Source organism: Megascapheus bottae, chromosome 11 (genome assembly GCF_031878675.1).
Source record: "Megascapheus bottae isolate mThoBot1 chromosome 11, mThoBot2.hap1, whole genome shotgun sequence".
NCBI lineage: Eukaryota > Metazoa > Chordata > Mammalia > Rodentia > Geomyidae > Megascapheus > Megascapheus bottae.
The window spans coordinates 8726248-8750998 of record NC_143519.1 but is presented as its reverse complement, the minus strand read 5'-3'; the positions used below and the strand labels follow the sequence as shown (position 1 = coordinate 8750998).

The 24751-nt window shown below is 50.3% G+C and overlaps 1 protein-coding gene across 1 annotated transcript; it reads right to left on the bottom strand.

Moving 5' to 3' along the window:
• Positions 1-7734: 7734 nt before the first annotated feature.
• On the bottom strand, positions 7735-16303 carry Zic5 (Zic family zinc finger 5). Its single transcript, XM_090341925.1, has 2 exons — positions 14596-16303; positions 7735-10680 (listed from the first exon to the last, which is right to left on the bottom strand). Exons 1-2 carry the CDS (start codon positions 16136-16138, stop codon positions 10238-10240), a joined length of 1986 nt encoding a protein of 661 aa, XP_090198051.1. The 5' UTR covers positions 16139-16303; the 3' UTR covers positions 7735-10237.
• Positions 16304-24751: the final 8448 nt, after the last annotated feature.

Below are 24751 nucleotides of genomic sequence, written 5' to 3'. Positions count from 1 at the left end.
TTCTCATTCTTGTATCTAGTAGGCAAACAATCCCTAAGACCCGGGGACAAGTGACCTGTGTCAACTTTGGAAAACAGAGGATGATTAAGAGGAATAGAATGAGTGTAGAGGGAGGAGGCCTGGGATAACATCCACTTCTAGGAGCTCAAAGTGTTGTCATGGGATTGGCTCACAAGACGGAAGGTCTTAAGAGTGTTCAGGGCAAGCAGGGCGCCTAGCAGTGACAGCATCATTTCCAGAGCACCACCAGCCTCTCAGACATGCCCAGACAAAGCTGGCAGAGCTGAGAAGCCTGGGGCCACACCTGCCCTAGCCCTATCCCAACCCTGTCCCACCACAGCATTGCCGACTCTGGCTGGGTTCACTGGAGTACACACTCTCCAAACACTGCTCAGTCTGAGGGAGAGCACAGAGTTAGGACAGCTGCCTGACACATCCCTGCCTTTGAGTGGAATTCCAGATCAGCCAGGCCAGGCCAAAAAGACAGTCTTCTAAACCCCGCGCAGTCATGGAGGATGCCTGAGCGAGTGTCGGATGGAATGGCTTCCCTTGGATCACACTGTCTTCCCACTCGTGGCCTGCATGTCCCCCGTCTTTTCTTAACTACACAAATGTTCACATTCTCCTGCTCCTCTGGGAACAACCAGCGCTCGTGCGCCCTCCTCCATTTCCTGAGCTAGGATCACCTACGGAAGTTGAGCATTTCCTATGCTGGAGGGACTTCTCCAAGTTGGATGCGGAAATCTAAGCAGGCTGGGGTTGGGGGCGGGCAAGGCCACAAGGACCCAGTGTCTCAGCGTCTGATCCTGGTAGCTGAAACTCCTGCATGTGCACAGAATTTGGCCTGCGCTGACGCGTGTGGGGGAAAGTGTTTATACTTTTCTCGTAGGGTTCTGCACGCTCAGGTTCTTTCTGGCCCGACTTTCAGCAAACACCTCCTCCCCGCACTTGCTAACCCCTGGTCGGGGCCCCAGCCCCTAAATGGAAGCATTTTTGCAGCCAGGACCCCCCCCCCCCCAGAGCTTCCTCTGCGCATACACCAGGCCCGCACCCCCCCCCCCGCTGCCATCCATCCCCTCTGCCCAGATGCTCACCCCCGCGCGCACACCCACCCACACGTACACACACGCCCGCCAGCACGCGTGCGTGAGCCTGGCCGTGATCTCTTCGTTGAACCCCTTCTTTCAGAGTTCCCTGGTCCTGCACCCCACACACGCCGCCCTTTGCCCGAAGCCAAGGAGCGCAGAGGCGGCAACCGGGATGTGCGCCCCACTTAGGGCTGCGTTCTGAGAAAGGTTGGGGCTGCAGGGCTGGCCTCGGGCCTGGGCCCTGTTTGTTTTCCTTTCGCCCCCTGAATGCTAGATGAAGACATAAAGATTACCCGGGCCGAATAATGCCGAGAGTCAACACTCCAGCAAACAAAAGCGCTTGCACAACTCATCAACCCCGCTGGGACCCAGCCGCGGGTTGGGGGAGAAAACGCGCTCTTCGCTGCTAATTACAAATAAATGATGATGTGCTCACTAAGTAATTGATTTAATGAAGTTCCTATGAAACTATTAAACCCGGGTGGAGGTCAGGCTGGAGGCGCCCCAGAGCGCCCATTGAGGGCTGTTTAACTCCACCGGGCTCCTCGGAAAGACATCGGGGCTAATAGGTGAAGTCGCAGCTGCGCGCGCTGACTTCCCCGAGCGCCCGGCCGGCCGCGGGCACCCTCGCGCCCTCCTCGTGTCGCGCCCTGTGCCCCGCCGCCCGCGCCCCGCGCCGGCTAGCTTACCCACGCCACTCCCAGCCCCGCTGCCAGCTCCCGAGGGCCTCTCCAAAGTGATCCCCGCTCTCCTTAAGAGCGGGAAGTTGCACGCTGAACTTGCGCGCACCGCCAGCCGCCAGCCGCCAGCCAGCACCGCGCCCACTCCTCCCGCCCAGCCCAGCCCTCCCCCGCCGCTCCGCAGCGCCTGCAGCCAGTGGGCCACGCAGGGTGCTGGCGCGCTCTTGGCAAGGTGCCTGGAGTCCAAGCGTGTGCCCAGGGCACTAGCTGGGCAGGGCTGGGCTGGGGGGGGGGGACTTGTGGGGGGAGTGTATACATATGTTTGGTTGCGCGCGTGCGTACTTTCTGAGCCAGAAGGCCAACTTTCTGCATCTTCTGCCTTGGCCTGGAGCCTGTCTGGGGTGGGGTTGGGGCGCAGAGGCGGGGAGCAGTAGTAAAGTCAGGAGCAAAGGAGAAGTGGAAAGGTACAAAAAGAAGATCACCTGGGAAGTTGGTTGGGCCTGGGAGGTCCAGTCCAAGCTTTGCTGAGATGACCTTCTCCTCCACCCAGAACCCCACAGACATTTCCCTGCCCTGCCCTAGCGACGCCCAGGTCCCAAGGGTTGGAGATACTAGGCTAGTATCTCCAGTTGACAGGAACTCATGCTCCCCTTCCCCCACCATAGACACCACCCCCTCACTGCCTTTAGGGCCAGGTCTCTACAGGAAGGTAGGAGCTATTTCTCCCACAAGGCCCTTGGTGAGAAAGTGAGTCTCCCGGGCCAGGAATTTGGCCTAGTGGTTAAAGTGCTTGCCTAGCATGCATGAAGACCCGGGTTCCATTCCTTGGTACCACATACATAGAAAAAAGCCGGAAGTGGTGCTGAGGCTCAAGTGGTAGAGATCTATGGAGCCTTGAGAAAGTCCAAGGACATTGCTCAGGCCCTGAGCTCAAGCCCAGGACTGGCAAAAAAAAAAAAAAAAAAAAAAAAAAAAAAGTGAGTCTCCCTCATCCAGCAGGCCAGACAGAGCCTTGAGGGGATGCATCCAAGATGGAGAATCACACACTACAAATAGATTCACAGTTTAGCGATAATAAACTCCTCTGTCCACCAGTAAGGGGTTAAGTCACTCTCATCCACAGAGGAAAACACATTTGACTGCCTACACACACACACACACACACACACACACACACACACACACACACACACACACCTGCCAGGGGCCTTGGGTAAAGAGGAGGAAGACCACACCAGGAGACCAGGGCACCCATGGGGCTTCAGACTTCAGAAATCAATCTGCCATGATGCCCTCAGCTACTGCTGTGCCCAGACAAGATTTGTCTCTCCTCATTGAGAATTGATAGTTAACCGAGTTTCTTAAGGCATGCATGTATTTCATTGATGCCACACTCAGTTGGCAGTAAGTATCGCTCCTTTTTTTTTTTTAATGTTAGGAATTTCCAATTGCTGAAACCAATTTCTATTTGATTTTGAACCAAACAGCTGGAATGGGGGGAGGGGAAAGGATATTTTTGGTGTGATTGTGGACAGAACTCTACATCTGCCTGGGTCTTTGGTTTCATCGAAGGTCTCAACCTTTCATTCCTTAAGGAATATTGACCCCCAAAAATCGATTTTTGAGCTTGTTTGAAGTATCATTTGGTGATCTGTAAAGTTGGGTCTGGTGATCCTAGGCTATGGTGTTTATGGTTTTGTTTTTTTTTTTGGTGGGGGGGGGAAAGTACATTTGTTTGTGATCTGTGTAGAAGACCCAGAAAGGAAAAAGCCAGTGAAAGAGCCTGTTTGCCGGCAAGCTTTTGTATTTCTTTACAGAACAAGTCCTTTAGTAAAATAACGTCCCGCCTGCCTGCCTAAGGGATTTAAATATATATATATATATATATACATACACATATATATATATTTTACACATATATTTTTTTAAACAGGGCTGGGGTTTAAATTTTCCCCACGCAAGACTGATAAAACAAGTCCCGCGTGGTCCTTGTTGACGAAGCAGGGGCCCTCCACCAGGCACCCCTCGCCGGAGGAGGCGCGCGGGCTGGCTCCCCACCCCCTCGGGGCGGCTGTCTCCCCTCCCCTCACCCAAGTCCTGGGTTTTTCTTTAACGCCTGCTGCTGACTGAGGCCAGGCTCTCTTCCGAACGAGCAGGATGGGCCCTTTCCTTCAGCCTGCAAATGAAAAGTGACATTTGCACTCGGCTGGGCCAAGGCGTGAGCAGAGCGCCAGGACGCAGGCCAATGACCGCGCGCGGCCGGGGCCTGCAGGCTCGGCGGCCTCCGACGCTGCCTTAATTAATACCATCTTAAATAGTCCCGCAGCCCCCGAAGACAAAGTTGAAGAAAGACTTTAGGGCTGAGTGCCCCTCGACAAGCTCTTTTTCCCTCGTGTCATTCAATATTTAATGCGCCCGCTTGTAATGCTACTACTGGTGTTCCTTTCTCAGCAAGGACATTATTTTTTCACGGTGCCCATAGCCAGGGAAAGCCCTTTAGGCAAAGAAAATCAAAATGTTTGTTGTTTTGGATGACTTATAACTCTTGTTTAACACAAGCACTTTCAGGGAAGTATAACAGGCGCAGCCTCTAAAGCAAACACCACAATCCATGTGACAGAGCAGGACACAAAAAGCACATTGTCTTGCGGACTGCCCCTTTCTCTGGTGCTGGATGGGGGCCTGTCTCCCCGTGAACACCACGTTGCCATTTCACTTTTGAACTATTGTTTTTGAGTTATGCCATGTGGTCAAAAGGAGCGAGAAGGGGGTTGTTTCCAGACTCCTAAGACAAACGAGTTGCCTTTTCAATGCAATCCCCCCGCGATCCTTGAAAACGGAGTTTAAATGTCACCTCCGCCTTTCTAATGGGCGCGCAGGGCTGGAGGCGACCCTTCAAAGAGCCTCCGTGATAAACGACCCTTATTAAATATGGCCCGAGCTGCTGGGAAAGAAGGGGGTTCCGCGCCGGGGTCTGCGCGCCCAAGAGCGCCCCGCTCTGGAGGAGCCCGGAGTGGAGAGGGAGCCGCCCGCCCGGGGTGGAGAGGGAGCCGGGGTGGGGAAATCGGGCCGGGAGGCGGGGGCGGTTGTAATACAACTTCTTATCGGCCGCCCCCAACGCGCCCGTGCGCCCCGTCCCCGGAGGCTCGGCGTGAAAGGTTGGTGCGTCTCCCCCCCCCCACCCCGCCCCCCGACTTCTTTTTGTCCACGGCCCAGTGGCGTCTGCAAGTCTGAGCTGCGAAGTTACTGATTTGCAGGCTGCACGGTAAGGCAGCCCATGTAAGTAATTTCTCCCGGCACCCCAGCAAAGGAGAACAAATCGCTGACAAAGGCGAGCGCGTTCGATTCAGCGGCGTCGTTAAGGCAACCCCAAAGTATTTCTCCTATAATAAGTTCCACTTCAAAGGGTTTCTCATTCAGCGGTGACTGCTTCGCACTTTTATGAAGTCCGGGCTTTTTCACTCGGAGGAATCATCTGTTTGGTTATTTTTCATCGTGTTTATTTTTCACTATTCACACAGTACTTGTATTAAATAAACAAAGAACAATCGCTCTGCAAATAAAAGTACTTAGGTGGGGAGTGAAAGAAGAGGACCTGGGGCTCCAGCACCCCTGCCCCTCTCCCCCCACACACACACCCTCTGACATTACCCACTCCCCACCCCCACTCGACTTTCTCCTCCTTCTTCCTTCTCTCCAGCTAGGAGGCTCTAGGAGAGAATCAACAAAAAGCAAAGCCATGCATGCACATGTGTATGTGCTTTACGATATGATCCGCGTGTGCGTGTTTCTGATGAGTGGAAAATGGACTGAACTAAACTTGGCCGGGAAGTAAAGTCACTGCAACTGTATCTTAATAGAGGGTCTGGAATCTTGGCGAAGCCGCTGCCAGCAGCTCCAGGCCCCTGTCCATTTGCCATAGCAATCCTGACGCTGTGCTCTGCGTGGATGTACCAGAAAAGCAGTAGTTTGAATTTCAAAGAACATTGTTTTGAGCTTCTCCCCCCCACACACACCTCACTGGGCACTTGCGTTGGAAGTGAATGTGTGCTCTGGAGTGTTTGTGCGTGTCCGTGGGTGTGGGGGTTCTGAGGGGTTTTGTTCAGCCAGGAAGTGTGCAGGTAACCCCAGGGGCTTTTTTTTTTCCACTGTGGTTCCTTTTCTTATTCCTCCATACCTAGGTTTATTGTTGTGAGGGCTTGTTGTGTTCTGGTACCTTCAGGGTGGAGGGGCACGGAGATGGTGAGGTGACAGAATGGAAAGCGTAGTAGTCTGAATTGTTCTGTTTGCCTTGTGATCAGACTTCCTCTAAGGTGATCACTGGGAAAACCAGATTCTCTCCTGCTTCCACTCCAGGGGTTTTATTTCCTAACCAGAGATTTAAAAAAAATAAATAAATAGTGTTGGTCAGCATCTCTATGTTTTATAGCCTAAAGATGATTGATAAATCAAGCCACAAACCACAACTGTCTCAAAGCTTCCCGTGTGAAACACATCGGTTTTAAGAATATAATACAAATATGCTTGTAGGTAGTTGGGCTTTACTTGCAAGGCCTATTGGGACCGTTTTCTTTTCTTTTTTTTTTCTTTAAGTCCACAATAGTGTGACACTTGTGTGGTCACCTCCAACTGAAGAGAGTATGATTTCTACCCTCAGGCTCCTTTTCAGTACCTGTGCTCTTAGGAGCATTCGCTTTACCAGAGCAACTGCACGGGGGAAATATATAACTTACAAATAATCATCTGTTTGAAGATTGTCCCTGCCTGGAAAACAATGGTAGAGGGTTTAGTGTTTGCTAGGGCCACGTTCGCCTAGGGAAGATGAAGTCTTTGATGATAGCCAACTTAGTGTCAATAAGTGGCTTTCTTTGAGACATATTCAGATGGGAACGTCTTGCTTGCCAATTGCCATAGAAATCTTAACACACCATGAAGATTGTCCAAGCGCCAAGCCTTCCGTTCTGGACTAAATTACTTTGAAGTGGCGCAGGACGAGCAGTGGTCAATTTTAACTCTATAGACTGGACAGAGAACGCTGGGAGTGGGAGATTGTGCGTTTTAAAGCAGAAAATAAGAAGGGGAAACTTGTTTTATACACTCTATACAAGGTTCTGCTCATTGTCAGATATCTTTTATCTTTTATATTTCCCATGAATGATTCATGTCTTGGTGGCTTTGTGTCACCCTCCTTTTCACAAGAAACTTCATTAGAGAGCTATAAGTTTTCCCATTGATTAGAGCCCTCATTTACGAGTGTCCACCCCCCTCCCCACTTCATGTGCTGGTTATTGTCATCTGGCTTAAAACAACTCTTGGCAACCTGTTTCACCTCTACTACATTTAATAAACCTGACTTCTAAAAGCCACTATAACCTTTTGGAGAAATGTGTGCTGACATTGTTTTTAACTACTTGCCTTGTATCAGTTTTGCACTAGCTAACCAAAACAAGCAAACACTTGGCCTGGTTAATGTGCCTAGCCAATTTCAGCAATTGAAGCCACTTGAATATTTTGTTGCCACAAATCTAATTTTCCTAAACACCTTCCCCTAAATGCTCAGTCTAAGTTCCTTCCATTCACTCATTTGCAAAATAAACCATTTCATTTTGATCTCCCTCGCGTGTACTGAGATACTTCGATGCCTACTTCCCAATTTCTCTAGTATCAACTCCTTAACAAGTTTGCTTCAACCTTCTTTGTCTGGAAGCTTCTCACTGTCCATCTTTTCTTAATTATGTTTTACTTTACTTAGGCACCAAAGATGGCTAACATTCTTTTTAGCTTTTTTTACTGATTAGAATCACTAAGCATATTATTAACTTCAACAAATGAATGCAATAACCCCTGAGATTTGTTCTTCTATAAATGCAACCCGTAGGGATTAGTCTTCATAAATACCTGGTACTTCTCTAGATTACAATGTAAGTTAAGCCAAGCTATAAAAATATTTTATTGCACGAGAAAAATCTAAGCGGTCAAAGGAGAACAAGCTAATGTTTACTACCTTAGCAACTGCTGTTGTAAAAGAATGACAGATATGCCACTACGTAAAATGTACCAATACATAGGAAGAATACCTTTATTACATTTGTTACTTCGTAATCATTCTTGCTTCCTTTCTATTGGAGGTACACTTCATTTTACGTGTATCAGGAACCAATAAATCTGTGGTAGAATTAACCTATGCATGGCAAAATACATAAAATACATAATCCTTTGTTTCATAATAAATAAACCTGTAGCATAATAAAGAATAGTGCAAACTACCATTGAAAAAGTTGTATAAATAAAACTCATCATACATCAGGAATTACTTTGTGTTACGAAGTTTAACGATACATAAATTATCCACCCAATATTCATACCTTATCTCTTTCAAGGTGAAAGGACTTTGAAAGCGAATAAGATAAACATCAAACTTTTAAAATGTAGCATTATTTTATATTCAAGTTTTAGGTCTTTTTCTTTATGAAGGAGGGTCTGCATGTTTCATATTTACTGCAACAATCTGAAGACAACATAGAAAGGCTTTCCAAGTGACAGCACCACGCACTGTACTAGTAATATTTCTATCAGAGCTCTACTTAATCTCATGAACACATGAAAAAGACATGCAGGAAGAGTTTTAGTTCTTCACATTACATTGTTCATTCAAGTAAGCTTAAAAATATATTTTCCCATTTTCTTTCCTATTGTTTTTAAATAAACCATGGGCCATAAACGACAATCTTTCACCAAAATTTATAATATAACTCTTTGGTGTGCTTTGAACTCTTCCAGGAAAACAAAAATGATGTCTAAAAATAAATTAATTCTGCTGTACAAATAAGTGTTCACATACAAGTTATTAACAATGACAAGACTACATCAACCACTCATAGTACACAAAACAAATTTCTACAAACCCTGGGGAGGGGGTATCTTCAGGGTCTCTGAGGATAAATTAGTGCTCTTTAGTATATTTGTATGATGCCTCTGACGGACTACATTTTGCACAGGAGATGTGTTGTACCAACCAAAAATAAATTGACTAAGAGTTATTGTCCTAGGTCCTTGACCTTTTCTTATCCTAGCTTGACAGCTCAGGCAAAGGTCACACATTCATCAGTGTTTGGTGGTAACTATAAACCTTTTAAAAATTTAAATATGTATAGCAACTCCCTCCCCTCTTTTAATGTAAATCATATACTCCATACTGTCATTGTAAAATAGAGGAGAATTCAGTGATCGGAGCACAGGTGGAAGAATATGCACTAAAATGGAGTTCCAGGCAACAAAAAATAAATTTTTAAAAAGGTTGATACAGTAGTATAAAAGAGGAGTTTGCCTGTTTAAAAAAAAAAAAAAGATATGACGCCATGTTCACATCTTCTTACACTTGACTGTGAATGTTGGCATCCCAAAAAACTCATGACCAAAAATAATCCATTATCCATGATGTTCTGACACTGGTAGGCAGCATTTTGAGATTTTTAAATTAAAAAACAAACAAACAAAAAAAAGCAACCAAAACACCAGAGAGGGAAAAGCAAGCACTTGAATTTCTAGTACATTATATAAGGTCACAGTTTCACAGTTGTCTATGCAGCAGCTGTTTTTCCTCTCCATTTTTCTGCTCAAACAATCACAGTAGCACAGTATATGGAGATATGTTAAGGTTGCTGCACTGCTTGTTTTTATGTCATACAAGGGTATTGAAGAAACAATCCTGTATAAAAATACTGCGTCAATGTGAGATCAGTAATAAAAACATGGAAATTAAGCAGTGTAAGTATTAGAACTGAAAGAGATTTTTACAAATACTTTTGGACACAGGCACAGTCCAGGATCTGTGGGCAATGCAGCAAGTGTGTGGTTTACAATCAAGAGGCCTTTGCACAAATGAGGGCCCAGCCCAAGAAGAAGGCTTAAAAGCAGCCCATGTTATGATGTCAAAGGCACCCAAGGGGCATTCTGGGAAAGGCAAAGGGCTAGTCAAGTTCTGACTTAATTTTTTTCCCTCCTGTACATATGTCTAGCATTGGTAGGGTGAGTATCGCTACCAATCTCCCATTCGTTTTCCTTGGCACAATTTGCTCTCTCCCACTCGTATCCCCCCGTAGTGTTCAAGTCCAGCTTGGTTGCTTTTTATTTCTTATAAGTGTTTTCTTTCTTTCTTCCCTTCTTTCTTTCTTTTTTGGAGGTACTGAAGATGGAACCCAGGGCCTCACACATGATAAGAAAGACTCTACCACTGAGCTACATCCCCAGTCCTGTTTGTTTTTTAAGGACAGAGGGAAAAAGCCCAACGATCTTAATTAAATTAATTAAATGTACAAACACCATAGGGTTTCATACTGAATAAATAGGGCTAATTAGACCCGGTGGCAAGTCTGAGTCATGAGTTTGTCTCAGGCTCAGCTTTGTCCCAAGTTAGAGTATGGTCCAAGGACTTGTATTTATTATTTCACTTATGTATACGATTAAAATCTAATGTAGCGTCCGCACAACTTCTGGGTTCCCATAGAGTTCCTCATCTTCAGACTCAGAGGTGGTTCCATTGCTGGAAGGTGTGTGAAGGTGGCTGGGGGCACCCGTGGCCTGACAAACGTACCACTCGTTGAGGTTGGTCACTTGAGGGGACAGAGTGCTGGAGCGACTCCTGGCTGGGTCCAGCACAGGTGACAAGGGAGCACCCACAGGAGTCCCCACTGTGGAGTAGGCGAGAGTTCCTGGGGAAGGTGGGGGGGACTTGCAGTGAATCTTCATGTGCTTCCGCAGGGAGCTCGGGTGGGTGTAGGACTTGTCACAGCCACGGATCTTACAGTAGTAGGGCTTATCACTGGTATGCACATGGGAATGTTTCTTTCGATCACTGCTATTGGCAAACTTCCTGTCACAGCCATCGAATTCACATTTGAAAGGCTTTTCCCCTGCAACAAAACACAGGAAAGATTAACAATAGCTTTCCAGACTTTTCTCTTGAGAGAAATCTTGGAGACAGAGGGCAATGCATTTTTACCATTTTCCTGAATAGCAACTCCCATCCTTAGACTCAGACCTATAACTATGTTCCATGCATCCACTGGCTTGGAGCCTTTCTTGGTCCTGAGTTAGAGGCACTAGATGCTAGCCTCTGGGGAGACACAGGGGTCAGAATGAAATTCCCACAAGTAGAGTAAGATCCAATACATGTGCCACTAAAGCCCACCTAGGACTCTGATTTCCTCCCTCTCTCCGCTAGGGTCTGAACATCCAAAAATACAAGCAGAAAATCCATCTTGTCAACACAAACGCTGATGAAATAATACTGTCAAAACCATGTGCAGAGGTAAGAATGTAAGGGAGAAAAAAGAAGAAAAACACTCATACTGAATTAACAGTGATGTTGAGTGCAGTAAAATGAAAATGATGGCAATTTTATTAGAGTATTCTTAGGATTTCACTGATGGAAAGAAGCAGCCAGAATGGGTTTCAATGTGGGCTTCAAAAAGGAAGGAAAGAAACCAAACACTAACAGTACTACTGTCTTTCAAAATAAAGGCACCTGTGAAACACACAATCCCACTGCAAGATTTTACAAGGCGGGCAGGGTGGAGAATAGACTGAGCCCCTCTGCATTCCATCAGCTTCCTCTGCAACTCACAGGACCATGAAGAACATGGCAGAACAGAATCTGAACAGGCATCAGTAAAACACAGAACCTCAGCAGAACCCACCATTGATCTATGCTCTGAGAAAACTTATTCTGACAGTTTTCTCCATTGCTTAATAATAAAAACATACAAAACAGAATAAGATAAGGTAAAATAATAACAAAAATACAGCATCTTTGGCTTATCCCATCTTTGAACTGGCCTAACCATCTCAGGTCATACAATGCCTTAAACACAAGGTCACTTGTCCACAAGTTTAAATGCTTAGTAAGACAACTAAAGAAATCCAGCCATACCACATCTTGCTGTTAAGAAAATAAGAATGTAAGACATCAGGTGAAAGTATTACTGAGTTTCCTCCCTCATCTGGGTAGATATGAATCTGACTAAGACATAATTGACTAAGTCAGCTCACACATGCTATTATATAATATGTCCCTTTTATACTCAGATACTTAAAAATCAACAGTGGTGGTGATGACATGCTAGACAAGGTATTTTGTGTAGATAACTTTTTAAAAAAGACTACTAAGAGATAAATTTCTGTGAATTTTCTCATTCCCTACAGATTCCATTGGAGCATTTTTTAAAAAAAAGATACCTGTTAAACTGTTTAAATGTCACTGTTTGTTAGCACATCTGAAAACACTTATTTTCCTACCTGTAAATATTTTAGCCCACATTAATATATGAACTAGAAGGAAAACTCAGTGATAATCACCAGTTTTGAAAATTTTTAGATGAGCTGAAACAAGTTTAATCTTCATAAAAATGAGTGGTTTGTTTTCATTTCTGCATTGCACTTTAAGTTGAGATAAGCCTAATTTAACATAGCATTAAAATATAGAACTAGCTTTCTCCAATGAAACTTAAGTGTTAGTATTCACTCTGTACATGTGAAATGTTGTTTGCAATTCTTATCTACATATCCCAGATTGTCTGCATGGGGGGGTGGGGAATACTGAACATTATTGTTTCCTCCACTACAAAAGAGAGAAAGCTAGCAAATAAGACCCTGTAAAGCAGGGAAAGGTGGAAACTAGGGGTTGGGGAAAGAACAAAATAAAAGTATGATAGAATGACCCACATGTTGTTTATGGGGCCTGTGGTGGGGCTGCCTAGCACATTCCCCATAGCACCAGTTGTTTACATCTCAGATACTGACAGGAGTATCTACAGAGTTTTGAACACTTGGTGCCATGAGGATACCGCCCAGTTCCTTCTGGAGTCTGGCCTTAGAGGCTGGTTATAAAGGGCAAGGGAGGGCACGTGGGTCAGGAAACAGGCCTTCGTGAGTGGCCTGGGGGGATTAGTCCTTTGATCAGTCTGTTCTGAGATCCAGCTAGCTCTCCAAAAGGGAGGGAGGGAGGGAGGGAAGCTGAAGGTGGAAGGAAGCTTTCTGGACATAATACCCAACGCATTTGCAGCCCAGGGCCGGGCCCAAAATGCCAGGTTGCCAGGTGTGAGCTTGACCCACACCCCTCCCAGGGGAACCCCACAGGCTTCACCAGGCCAACATTGCCACTGCCACGAGTGGGAGCGGAAAAGACAACCAACAGCGCGAGGTGGCACAAGAAATCCGACGGGCGCAGACCCCCCCTCCACCACACGGGCCCCAGCCGCCCACGCCGCCCTCCTGCCGGCGGTGGGGGGGGTCTCGGGGGCGGCAGGACTGCCAGGCTGCCCGGACAGCAGGCACCACGCGGGGGCAGCTGGCTCACCCCGGGCTCTCGCTGCCCGCTCCCGTGACCTTCCCTGGCCGGCCGCGAAGCGCTGGGCACCGAGGAAGCAGCCGGCCCGCCAGGCCCGGGCGTTTTGAGGAGGCCTCATGGGTTTCCCTTTAGGAAAAGCCATCACGGCAGATAGATCCAATTAAAGACAGGGATTCCAGGGAAACGCCGGGCTTCCGCCGGCCTGAAGGGCGTCGGTTCGCAGGAGCAAGGCCGCGAGAGCCCGCGGTCACCCGAGGCGGCTGGCCCCGCAGAGCCCCTACCGCCCCCGGGTGGCCGCGGGCGGGCTGCGTCGGCCCCTCGCCCCCCCCCCCCGGCTGCCGGCTCGCCGCCATCGCGCCGATAAATCAGTCAAGTGATTACTCAATGTAAACTCCAGTTCCTTAAGCATCCTCCGAGGAGTCATATTGTCCAACCTATAAATCCCGCCCGCGCCAGCGCTCGGCAGCGCCCCAGCACTGCGCGCTCGCGGGGTCCTAGGCCGCCCCGGGCCGCCCCAGCCTCCTTCACTGCGCCACGGTACCCCCCAAAAGCCAGGCACGGAACGTCATGGGAGGGCCCTCGCAGGGGGACAAGGCCGGCAGGCCTCAGCGATCGCGGGAGAAACCGCTGTCCCCCCAACTAGAACCGTCCTCAGCAGGACAGAGGGCACCTTTGCCAACACACTCGGGCGATTCGGACGTAGCCACCGCGTGACGGCACGTGCCGATGTGGAACTATAAGGTGGGAGGGCGCAAAGTGAGCGAGGCCACATTGGTGTCGCAGGAGTGTGTGCACCGGGGCTTGAGTGTGAGCTGGGGGGAAGGGCAGTGCACGCTGTGGTCCCGAGGCCCGAGCGTGCTGGGCCTCTCCGCTCGCCTGCTGAGCCCCTCCTGGGAGACACACAGACCCCTCGCCCCGGAAGGGCCACATCAAGCGGCCCCGATGCCGCAGCCGAACCCCACGTGCCCCTCTTTCAACCGCGGTGCCCAATGCACCACCGCGCGTGGGCCTGCGACCGGTGGGGAGACAGGCGGTCCCAGGGCGACCCCAGCCCCGGGCACCCTTTCCCCAAGGCCCTCCCCGACCTCCCGGGGCCAGGCGGATGGGGGCTGCCGACCGTCCTGGGCGCCTTCCTGCTCCTGCTTCTGCTGCTTCTGCTCCGGGTGACGGTGGCGGCGGCGGCTCGAGCGCGTGGCCGGTCCCGGCGGAGGGGCCGCGGGGGCGCTGGACACTCCACCGTGTGGGAAGCCAGCACCGGCAGGCCCCTGTGTATGCTATCGAATTACTTATTCATAAAAGAAAAAAAGGGGGGGGAGAGAGAAAAAAAAAAGAAGTCACATGTCCGGGTTACACGTATGCGAAGAGAAGCAGCAGAAGGAGGGAAAAATGAAGGCGAGCAGGAGGAGAAGCGGCGGCGGAAGCGGTGGCGGCGCAGGAGGCGGTGGCGGCGGCGGCGGCGCGGCCGGGGAGAGACACCCACCTGTATGAGTGCGCTTGTGGATCTTGAGGTTCTCGGAGCGCGCGAAGACCTTGCCGCAGCCCGGGAAGGGGCAGGGGAAGGGCTTCTCGCCCGTGTGCACGCGGATGTGGTTGATGAGCTTGTATTTGGCCTTGAAGGGCTTGCCCTCGCGCGGACAATCCTCCCAGAAGCAGACGTGGCTGCTCTGCTCCGGGCCGCCCACGTGCTCCACCGTGACGTGGTTCACCAGCTCGTGCATGGTGCCGAAAGTTTTGGAGCAGGGCTTGGCGCCGCCGGCCGGGGGCGGTGGCGGCGGGGGCGGCCCGGCCAGCTCGTCCGGGTCGATCCACTTGCAGATGAGCTCCTGCTTGATTGGCTGCCGCATGTAGCGCAGGAAGGCCCCGGCCGCCCCCGGGAGGTGGGGGTGGTGCTGGTGCGGGTGCGGCGCGGGCGCCGGCGGCGGCGCGTGGTGTTGCAGGTGGGGTCCCGGGCCAGCCGCCGCTGCAGCTGCAGCCGCAGCAAGGTTCAGGTTTAAGTTCACGGCTCCGTAGCCGTGCAGGGCGGCAGCTGCAGCCGCCGCCACCGCCCCGTAGTGCGCATCCCCCGAGCGCGGAGCGAAAGGTGGCTCGGCACGGCCGTAGAGCTCGGCCGCCGCCGCCGCCGCCGCCGCCGCCAGCCCCAGACGCATCTGGCCGTTGAGCGGGTGCGGGTGGCCGCCAGGAGCCCCCGGAGAGTCGTGCAGCGCGGGGAAGAGCGCCGGGCCACCACCGCCGCCGTCCGGGCCCGCGTAGGTGCCGCTGGCGGAGATGAACATGCCGGCCGAATGGGGAGGCGGGGCCGGGTGCTGGGGGGAGCTAGTGCCAGACCGCTGCTCCCCTCCGAGCGGGGCCCCGTGCATGGCCGCCGCGGGGGCCGTGGCGGAAAGGTCCCTCCGGAGGACGAAGTCCCTGCTGTGGCCTTTGCCGCTGCCGCCGCCGCCGCCACTGTTGGTGGTGGTGTAGCCCGAGAGGGCAGGAGGAGGGGGAGGGGGGAGGGGGGAGGGGGAGGGAGGAAGAGGAGGGGCTGGGGGCGGGGGCGCGGAGGGCCGCGCGCCACCGCTGCCCCCGCCGCCACCGCTGCCCCCGCCGCCGCCGCCGCCGCCGCCGCCGGGGTAGGTGTTGGCGCTGGGGTGCGCGATTGAGGCTGCGGTGCGGGCGGCGGCGTCTGGAGCCTCGGGCTGCACCAGGAGTGCCTGGGAGGCAGGGCCGAAGCTCTGGGCGCTCGCCTGGGCCATGTGCTCGGGTCCGAGCAGAGTGACGGCCACGCCGGGGTCAGCGCCCAGGTCCCGCGGGTGGAGGCGCGCGGCGGCGGCGGCGGCGCGGAGGTGGGAGTGGGCGGGCGGGCTGGCCAGCACCGGGAAGCCTGTCATATTCTGAAGCGCTTGGGCCTGAGCCGTTGCCAGATCCGCTAATCTCAGCGCTGGTGGGTTCCTCTTGCTCAAAGGGAGCTCCATCGTAACTAGACAATCAGGCCCATAGACCCTCTCTGGGGGGACTTTTTTCCCTCTGCCCGCCTTCAAAAACATGTATATATTAGGCTCTCTTTAACTTCTTTTGTCCTGGCCTCCTAACTCTCCTTTTCCGGTTCCCACTCTGTCCTCCAGCGATTGGCAGAGCGATCGCCACATTTGAGCTGCACAGTGGGACCGAGATTTTGGAAATGGCACGGGTGGGATTGGAGGGAGCCGCGTGATTGGCAGCAGTCTCGGCTGCCCGATTGGCTCCCGTTCGGGCCCTCGGCCCAGCGGGGAACCGCCCCCGTGCTCTCGACCGCCTGCGCTTTCACTTCGCGCCCCCTCCTCCCCTGGTGCTCTGCATCTCCGCCTCCCGGGGATGCCCAAGTTGCACTTGCACAAAGTTTGCGCTTGGCCTGCGCGCGCAGCACCCTGCACCGTGGTTGCGCCTCGCGGAGAGCGTCAACTAGCACGCGGTCCGAATGCACTGGGGGCCAGGGGCGGGAGAGCCCACCCGGAGTAAAGGGCAGGGCGGGGAGGGTGGGAGGCCCCAAGCTCCGAAACCACCGTGTGGTAGCTTGGCTCTCAGCTCCAATTTCTACTCTCTTCGAAGATCCCTGGACTGCTTGCGGAGTGTCGAGGGGGGACATCCTAGCAGTGATAATGCCAGCAACTTCTTACTTGGACACCCAGTGTTCGCAACACCCTGGGCTAAGACAGGAATAGAAGGAGGAATCTTAGTAAAGTCTATTGGTTGCAAAACCCTTTTGGTGATTTGGTGATTTGGTTCTGCAAAACATCAGGAGAAGTCAAAACAGATCTTTGTCCCCAGGATCCATCTTCCTTCGACTTTTTAGCTCATGGAGTCCCTTTCAACTTGGTTGAAAGGAATGGCTCAAAATGAAATCTCTCTCCTCATAGGTTCTAGATCTGCCACTGACAATTAGAGCTGCTGGAGGGGCGGGGCAGCAGAATTTGGGGCTCAGGGCTAACTCTGGCCTTTTGGAGACCGCATTTCTCCTAAAGGAAGCCCTCAAATAATTATCTTTAAGCAGCATTTCTTCTTACCTAGAACGCACTCCCCACATGTGCCTCGATTTCTTTGAAAGGATCACAAGTTATAGTTGACCCCCAAAATATTTAAAACCAAGAAACAACCTATTTACTCATAGTATAACCTTTCATCTTCTTAAAGCCAGATGTCTTTCTCTCCAAAAGCAAGTTTTTTTTAAGTGACCTTATCTCTTTCCATATGTTTGCTACCATATCAGTTTTAAAAAAAAAGAAATGGGAGAAGAAAAAAGTGAGACCTCCCAAAATACTTTTAGTTCCCCCAAAGCGTCATTTCAACTTTTTTAAAGAAAACATTTTAAAGTTTGTGATGTTCCAAAATTTTCAAAGTATGCATTTAAAAATTTTTGCTTTCTTCCCAAAATTATTTGTAGAACATCAATAATGAATAGATTATGACTTCCCCTACCCTTTAAGGGCTATGATAAAGCATGTTCCCAACTCCATTTACAATCCAAGTAAAGGTCGACCCCACAAAACCATCATGTAGTAACTGTCCTGGAGGAAATAAATATTTTCAAAAGAGTTGATTTGCTAGTGCCATTGGCATTACTATGAACAATGCTTCAGGAAGAGCTTCTCTTTGAACCTTATGAATGTTATTTCTCTTATAAAGCTGACAAGCACACAAAGACAATAATGCTATCAGATTTCTCAACTGGGTTTTTCTGTACATTTAAATAAAATTTGAAATATTCAGAAATTTTAAAAAAGCATGCGTAGAAACAATGAAAAATTTTAAATAAGCAGCAGAGACAAAACCTATATCTGTATTTGGAAATGACCAGTCCTTTCACAATTTTGTTTCAGACTTTAGACATCTTCAACCAACCACAATAGGGTCAATTGAGAACTATGCTATCTCCATGAGTGGTTTATAAAGGAAGCATCACATTGGAAATTACCACTATTCCTAAACATTTCAAATGGGTTTTCTTTATTTGAATTTCTTGGCAATCAGTGTCCATACTTGCAGTAATGGCAGCTTTGAGTTCAATCCTGCAGGTTATAAGCAAACACAAAACCCAAAAGGAATGAATAAAGAAAGAAGAAAATAAATACAACCTAGCCTATAATATAGACTGTTGAGCATTTTTATTGTGCAATAAAATGGGCACCTCCACCCCCTTCAAAATAGCTTTTCGTCAAAATTACAACTGCTTTGTTTTATTGAATTGCTGAAATTTAATGGTTTAATGGGTGGAGGCATGAAGGAAAGGCTGTAAAAATGTGAATAATGCTACAGCAGAGCCGTGCGGAATCTGGAACCCGCCTCCTTGTACAACTCTTGTTAAACACAGCGTGATATGTATCTGTCATCGATTTAATATGTCTTAATTCAAATATAGCTCCCTGATCAATTTCTTTTTATGGAAGCCTTAAAAAAGAAAAGACTTCTTAGGAAATAACAGAGATTTGGGCAGAGACTGGAAAGAGGGATATTTACAAAGTGACTGTAATGAATATTTGCGAATTTATGACTAAACCCAGACTCTAAAATGATAATTGACTCAGGTAAGTCGACTTGAGATGCTAATTCTTAAAAGAAAGGACTGGGAGCAAAATTTCAATCAACACCAATAAGGCTCCAATAAACCGCCTGCCAATTAAACCTGAGAATAGGCCTGGCTAGATGGTCCTCAGGAAGGCTTGCAGTGGATTTCCGGGATTGCTTTTCTTTATAAAAGAGCTTTTTATTTTGTAGACGCGCTTTTTGTTATTGTGATGACCTGCCTGACCCCAGGTGCGCTGTTTCTTTTTTCAAGCTATTTGGGAACCAAGTCAAACCCCCTTCAATCCCGCGTTTCTAAGAACCCAGGAACTGTCACACTTCCTAAATAAACACCAACCATTTCTAGGGCATTGAAGAAAATCATCGACTAATTTTAAAAACACGGGACTGCAAACGTCGTTATCCTCTTCTGTGGGGACTTAGCCGCAAGAGCTGGCGCTTGGCATCCAGGCCAGTGCCCCGAACTCTAGCCCTTCTCGGTACTGTGTGTGTGTGTGTGTGTGCGCGCGCGCGCGTGTGCGTGTGTGTGTGTGCGTGTGTCAGCAGGCAAGCCATGGAAATGCCCTTTTCTGGACTCAATAGAGGTTTGGGGGAGTCCTCCGTTTCCTGATAGCTCAGTTGCACCCCAAACCCAAATCTGCTTCCAGCCCCAAACAAAGGCGCCAGGAGGCTGGGAAGGTGAGAAGCTCAGTAAACTCCAGCTGGCCGGAACCCGGCCGCGGCGCCGCCCGCTCCTCAGCTGCCTTTTGAGGCCACAGGACCGGTTCTCCGGGGATGCTCGGCCGTGCGCTGGCGGCTCCCCGCCGTGGGGAGGAAGGGCTGGTCTCCCCAGCTCCGGGGTGCCCTCGGCCCCCGCACTGAACAGCCAAGTTTCCTGCAAAGGGTGTGGGCAATTAGTAGACTCTAAGGGACGGGAATTGGACATTTCCTGGCTTTTGAGTCTTTGTGTGATTGTTTTCTGCTGGAAGGGGGAGAAGGGCACTTGGGGAAGGTGGGGTGGACAAAAAAAAGGAGGTGGGGGACCCACCCGGCCGTCTTTTTATTGCCCCGAATTGCTTTACGACTCGCTGGTCCCGTGTGGTTGCTGAGGGGCGCACGGGCCGGGTGCCCGGCTGTTTTGGAAAGTCTGGTGCCATCTGGGTTGTGTTGGAAGCGGGTTCAAGGGCGAACCGAGCTCGAGCTCCCGGAGGAACAGAGACTCTTGAAGCTCGCCCCAAGGGCGCCCGTAGGTGCTCGACGTGGGCAGGGGTAGGAACTGCTAGCCTACACCGGGAAGGTCGTGCTGGTCCCTCTCTGTCACGAGCCACCATCCGGAGCCGGTGAAGCCACATTTTACCCGAGCTCTGTCAAGGCCGGAAGTGCTGAGGACTTGGAGTTCAAGAGCTTTTCTTTCAGGGGTTCCAGGAGTCTAGGCAGCCAGGTCTGAGTCCCCTCTCCTGTCCCCTCCCGTCCATCTGCACCCAGAAGGAAACAGATTCCCTTGCGCTCACCATTCGGCATCTGGATCGCAGGGGGCTTGTGGGGGGGAGGGTTTGACTGGGCCCAGAGGCCTTAGTACTCTCAATTACCTTCTGAGGGTCTCTGCGGATTTTCTTTGCACCTTCCCAAGCTCCTGTAGAAGTTTCAGGCTTTAAGGATATGTATGGGGCTACAAGTACTCAAAAATGTACTGGCTAAAATTTACTTCCGATTCCTGTTACACATACATTAACATAATGTGAATAAGGCAGCCATTATATCTCTAGTGCTGTGACTAGAAAGCTGGATTCCGAGGGTTTCTATTTTGCTGTTTGTATAGTCAAGAGGTGGACATGTCCTATGTCCACTTGACCTTTATGCCAAAAGGGTGTTGAAAAATTATACTCTTATTTCTCCAGTATTAAAGACCAAAGTGTATAAAAATCAGCCTGTGGTCAGACACACCCATCTGGTCCCCTATCGTTTTTACCCTCAGAGATAAAGATTGCTGGAGAAAGGCCTTTGACCTACATTTGGCCATAAGGATTGGTGATTTTTTTGAAAAAAACATGTATGTTCTAAAATATGTTTAGAAGGTCAGATTACTCACCACATCACTCTCATATGTGGTCAATGTAATATTTGTTTATATTGGCCTTAGGATAGGCCGTCCTCTTCATCTCTTTAGGATGTCTGAAAAGAAGCAAGTACAGGTTTGGCAGGGTTTTTTTTGTTTTGTTTTGTTTTTTAACTTCATTTTTTTGGGGGGGGAGGTAATTTCCCTTCCCTCAACATCCCTTTCAATATCTATACTTCAATATTTATAGAAGCTATGTAGATAAATCAAATACTGACATGTTGATGGATTTACTTGTGTAAGCAATATGGTTGACATATGGCATTGTTATTTATGAATGACAGCATAAATTGTATTACAAAGTCTATTGCAATAATACTGCAGTTTATTGGAAAGCTGCTGGTCTGTCAAAGGTTTTCAGCCTCCCTGAATGTACTTTGCCTGGGAATCCAAAGGATAACTAACAGTCCTCAGAATAATTAAATACATTAATGCAAGTGAATACCTCCTGGGTTTTTGTTTGTTTGCTTGTTTTGTTTTACAGCAATAGAAACACTCTCATCAGGAAAGAGGGGATGAAGTGAGGACAATTTCTTTTCCTTTTGCAAATCCACAACCACTGTCACAAATACAGAGGTGAGGGCAGAGGGTGGCTGATGCCAGTTTTTTTCCCCCTTTTTGACAAATACAAAAATATTTGCACCCCTATCTGGTTCAGAAATTACTGGTGAGTGTGTGTTTGATAGAAAGATCTTTGATAAGCCCAGCTGTAGAATGGTATGTTTTAACTGTAGGAAGAGGAATTCTTTTGCAGCTGGGAGAGAAGCTTAACTATGACACTTTGACTAACACACCATTCTTTAAAGTTACAACGTTGGCTGAGATTGTCACAATTACTGCTTCTTTTACATTAGATTTCTTTAAAATCCTGACAAGGAACTTTTGTTCTAGGTGAGCTTTGTATAAGGGGCTCTCCTACCACATATATGGTCCTCTGAGGGTCAGGGGGTCACCTGGCCTAACGGAGTGTTTGAGACTGCTGAATCAAATGTGACCTGCAAATTTATGAGCCTGTGGTATAGAGGATGGTGCTAGAATCCCACCACAACCTTTTCTCCCAACTCCTCCCTCATTTTCACCCCTTTTCTTGAAGAGGAAATTTTAAAACTGAAATACTGTTGTGATCAACTGCTTCTTTCCAGTTTAACAGTCAGTTTGGTTTTTGTTGTTGTTGTTGTTTTTGGCTTCACCTGCTCAGCTGTGTTTACTTGAATGTATGAGAGTATGGTCCACACATACATGCATTTATGTAGAAGCACAAAAATGCACCTTCTGAAAAAACAAACAAGAAAAACCTCCCAGAGAGGCCCACAAACGAACAAGAGGTGCTCCATGGATGGATGTTTGGAGTTTTGATGGAATTTCTTCTTTTTGCTTTGATTACCTCTAGGTGCAGAGAAATGATCACTGTTGGTGTGAACAGGGGCCCTGTTCTGCTCCAGCCCCAGACTCTAGATTTGCATCTTGCCTTGTGCAGTGCAAGGTCTATAATTTTTTTTCTCAAAGAACAATTTTAGAGAATTTACAAAAGGGAACATGTTTGCCAGATAGCAGTTGTGGTTCCAGTGAGTCTGACGCTGCTGCTGCAAACTGGCCTCTACAAATCAGTTGGAAAAGTGAATTCACTCAAGATGCAGAATACAATTTGGCCTCCTTTTTTCTCCCTATTCAGCAAGGAATCCAAGTCTATTTTCGAGGAAATAACTGAATATCTTTGCACCACTCGCTTTCTTTTCCCTCCTCCCTTGCCCTTCTCTGTCTCTTCCCTCTCCTTCCAAAAAAAAAAAAAAATGACAAGAAGGAAAAAGGTTTTGCAGTTTGCAGAGAAATAAAGCATTTCTGAGAGGGGATCGAGACGTGACTTTGAACTTGGCTCAGCTCCTCTGTGTCCTGCAGAGAGAGGAGAACTGGAGCGGGGAAAGAATAGCCAGGAGGGCCCAGCCCGCGGGGTCTCCAGCGGGAATGAAGGCGTCTGCCCCACCGCCTGGCAGCGCGAGGCCCCCGGAATCTAGCTCGAGCAAGCGCCCAGCAGCGCCATCCCCAAATGCAGGCGCTGCAAAGGAGGAATCAAAGGGAAAGCAGAGAATGGGTCAAAGAGGAGAAGGAGGGAGGGGTGAGAAAGTGGTAAAGGAGGAAAACTTGGAAGTCTGTTGGCTTCCAAAAAGGAAGGGAAGTGAGATCTTTGAATGTGCAGGACTGTTATTCTCACCACCAATTTCTAGGAAAATACTTTTTTTGAAATATTTTTTGGATAAGCCTTTCCTAGAATTTACCTTCATCGCCTCCCCCCCTAAAAAAAACACTGAAAACTAAACAAACGAGTGCAAAAGATTGTGAATCGGGCATATATTTTTCCCTTTTTTTTTTTTTTGATTCAAGGTAGCAGGGCACTCCTTTTTTTTCCTGAAGATCTGATCTCTTCCTCTCTTCCCTCTCCTCTGTCTTGAGGAATCCTGCTTAGCAACTGCTTTCCATTTCTTTTACACAAGAATAAGAGGCGTGGAAGGAGAAGCATTTCCATTTCCTCCTCCTAGGAAAGGCGAGAATCCAGGCAGGCTCTCACGCTTTCAGACCAGATGCCAGTCTCCCCACCCCCCCTTTCTTGTCCACCCCCCAACGGCTGCGGGAGCGGGGGACACAGGGCACCTTATGGAAGGGACTGCGGTCAGTTCCAACCGTGAGGGAGACTTAAAATGGGGGAGCTGCCGAGCTGGCTCGATAATCCAGATTCTGCCCATATTCCAGAGCAAGAGGCTTCTTCCCGCGTTTTTGTTCAACATCAAATTAGAAGTGCACGTTGATTCTAGTCCCTCACTTTAATTTGATTGCAACACGTTGAGTTTTGTAAGGTGGGGGGGGGGAAAAAGTTTTCCAGACCAAGCCAGGAAGAAGGACGTTGGGCTCTGGCTGCCCCGTCACACCTCGGCAGCCCCCGGCCGGCGGTTCCCTCCCCGGCTCCCTGGAGGCCGCCACCTCCGGGCCGTGGAGCCAGGACCGCCACGGTAGCCCAGCCGCAGGCCTGGCTGCAGCCGGGGCCCCGGGGCCTCGGGGCTGGCCGGGCGCCGCGCGGGATGCGGTTTCGTGGAGGGAGTTGCTGCTCCCAGAGTGGTAGTTACCTTCTGGAAGGTTTAAGTCTGGCGGCTTCTTCTCTCCCAGCCCCCGAGCCCGGCCTGCAGCCAGACCCCGGCTTGAGCTTAGCTGGGCGGCGGGACTCCCAGGTCCCAGCCCATCGTGGCCGCTCACAACAGCTACTGGGCATCCACCCGGAGGGTGACACTCTTTAAATGGTTTCCAAACAACCTCCTCCCTCGCGGGGGGCCGCTGCCCTGTGTTTACGGCTGTAATCGGAGCAGGACGCGAGCCGCGGGGGGAGCGGAGCGGGCCCCGCCGCAGGTGGGGGAGCCCCGGGGAGGGGGAGGAACGGCGAAGCCCGGCCGCGGCCAGGCCCCCCCCTTCACCCGTGGTCTCGGCACCCCAGCCGGTTTATCGGGGGGGGGCGCCCCCTGGGCCGCGGACCAGGTCCGCCCGGGGGCGCGCGGCTGGGGTTCTCGGTGTTGTTGGGGGTGTGGGATCGGATCCCTGGGGACTTGGTGGCCTCTGTGGACACAGGGTGCCATTCCGTTCCTGCTAAGGGCTCGGCGGAGGCTGACAGGGACCCCGCTCCCGGGTCCAGTGCAAGGCCGGCCGCGGCCCGGACCCCGAGGCTCCGCGGCAAAGGCGCAGCGAAACGCCGCGGGCCAGCAGGCCGGGCGTGCGGGGACGGTCGCCGGCCGTGCCCGCCGCCAAGAGCTCCCGGGGCGTCCGGGAGGAGGGGCAGGCTGGGTGTGGGGCGGGGGCGCCGGATTGACGAGGCTGCGGTGGCCAATGGCGGCGCCGGGAGGGCGGGCAGGGCGGGAGCCGCCGTTAAAGGGGCGGCGTGAGCGAGAGGCCCGGCCTGGAGCAGGAGGGAGGGGAGCCCGGGCGAGAGCTGGGGGGGACGCGGGGGTGGGAGAGGAAAAGGAGGAGA

Coding starts and splice junctions, on each gene's coding strand:
- Zic5 (XM_090341925.1), bottom strand. CDS start 16,138: ATGTTTTTGAAGGCGGGCAGAGGGAAAAAAGTCCCCCCAGAGAGGGTC. Junction 10,681..14,595: donor CCACAAGCGCACTCATACAG/GTGGGTGTCTCT, acceptor GTTTTGTTGCAG/GGGAAAAGCCTTTCAAATGT.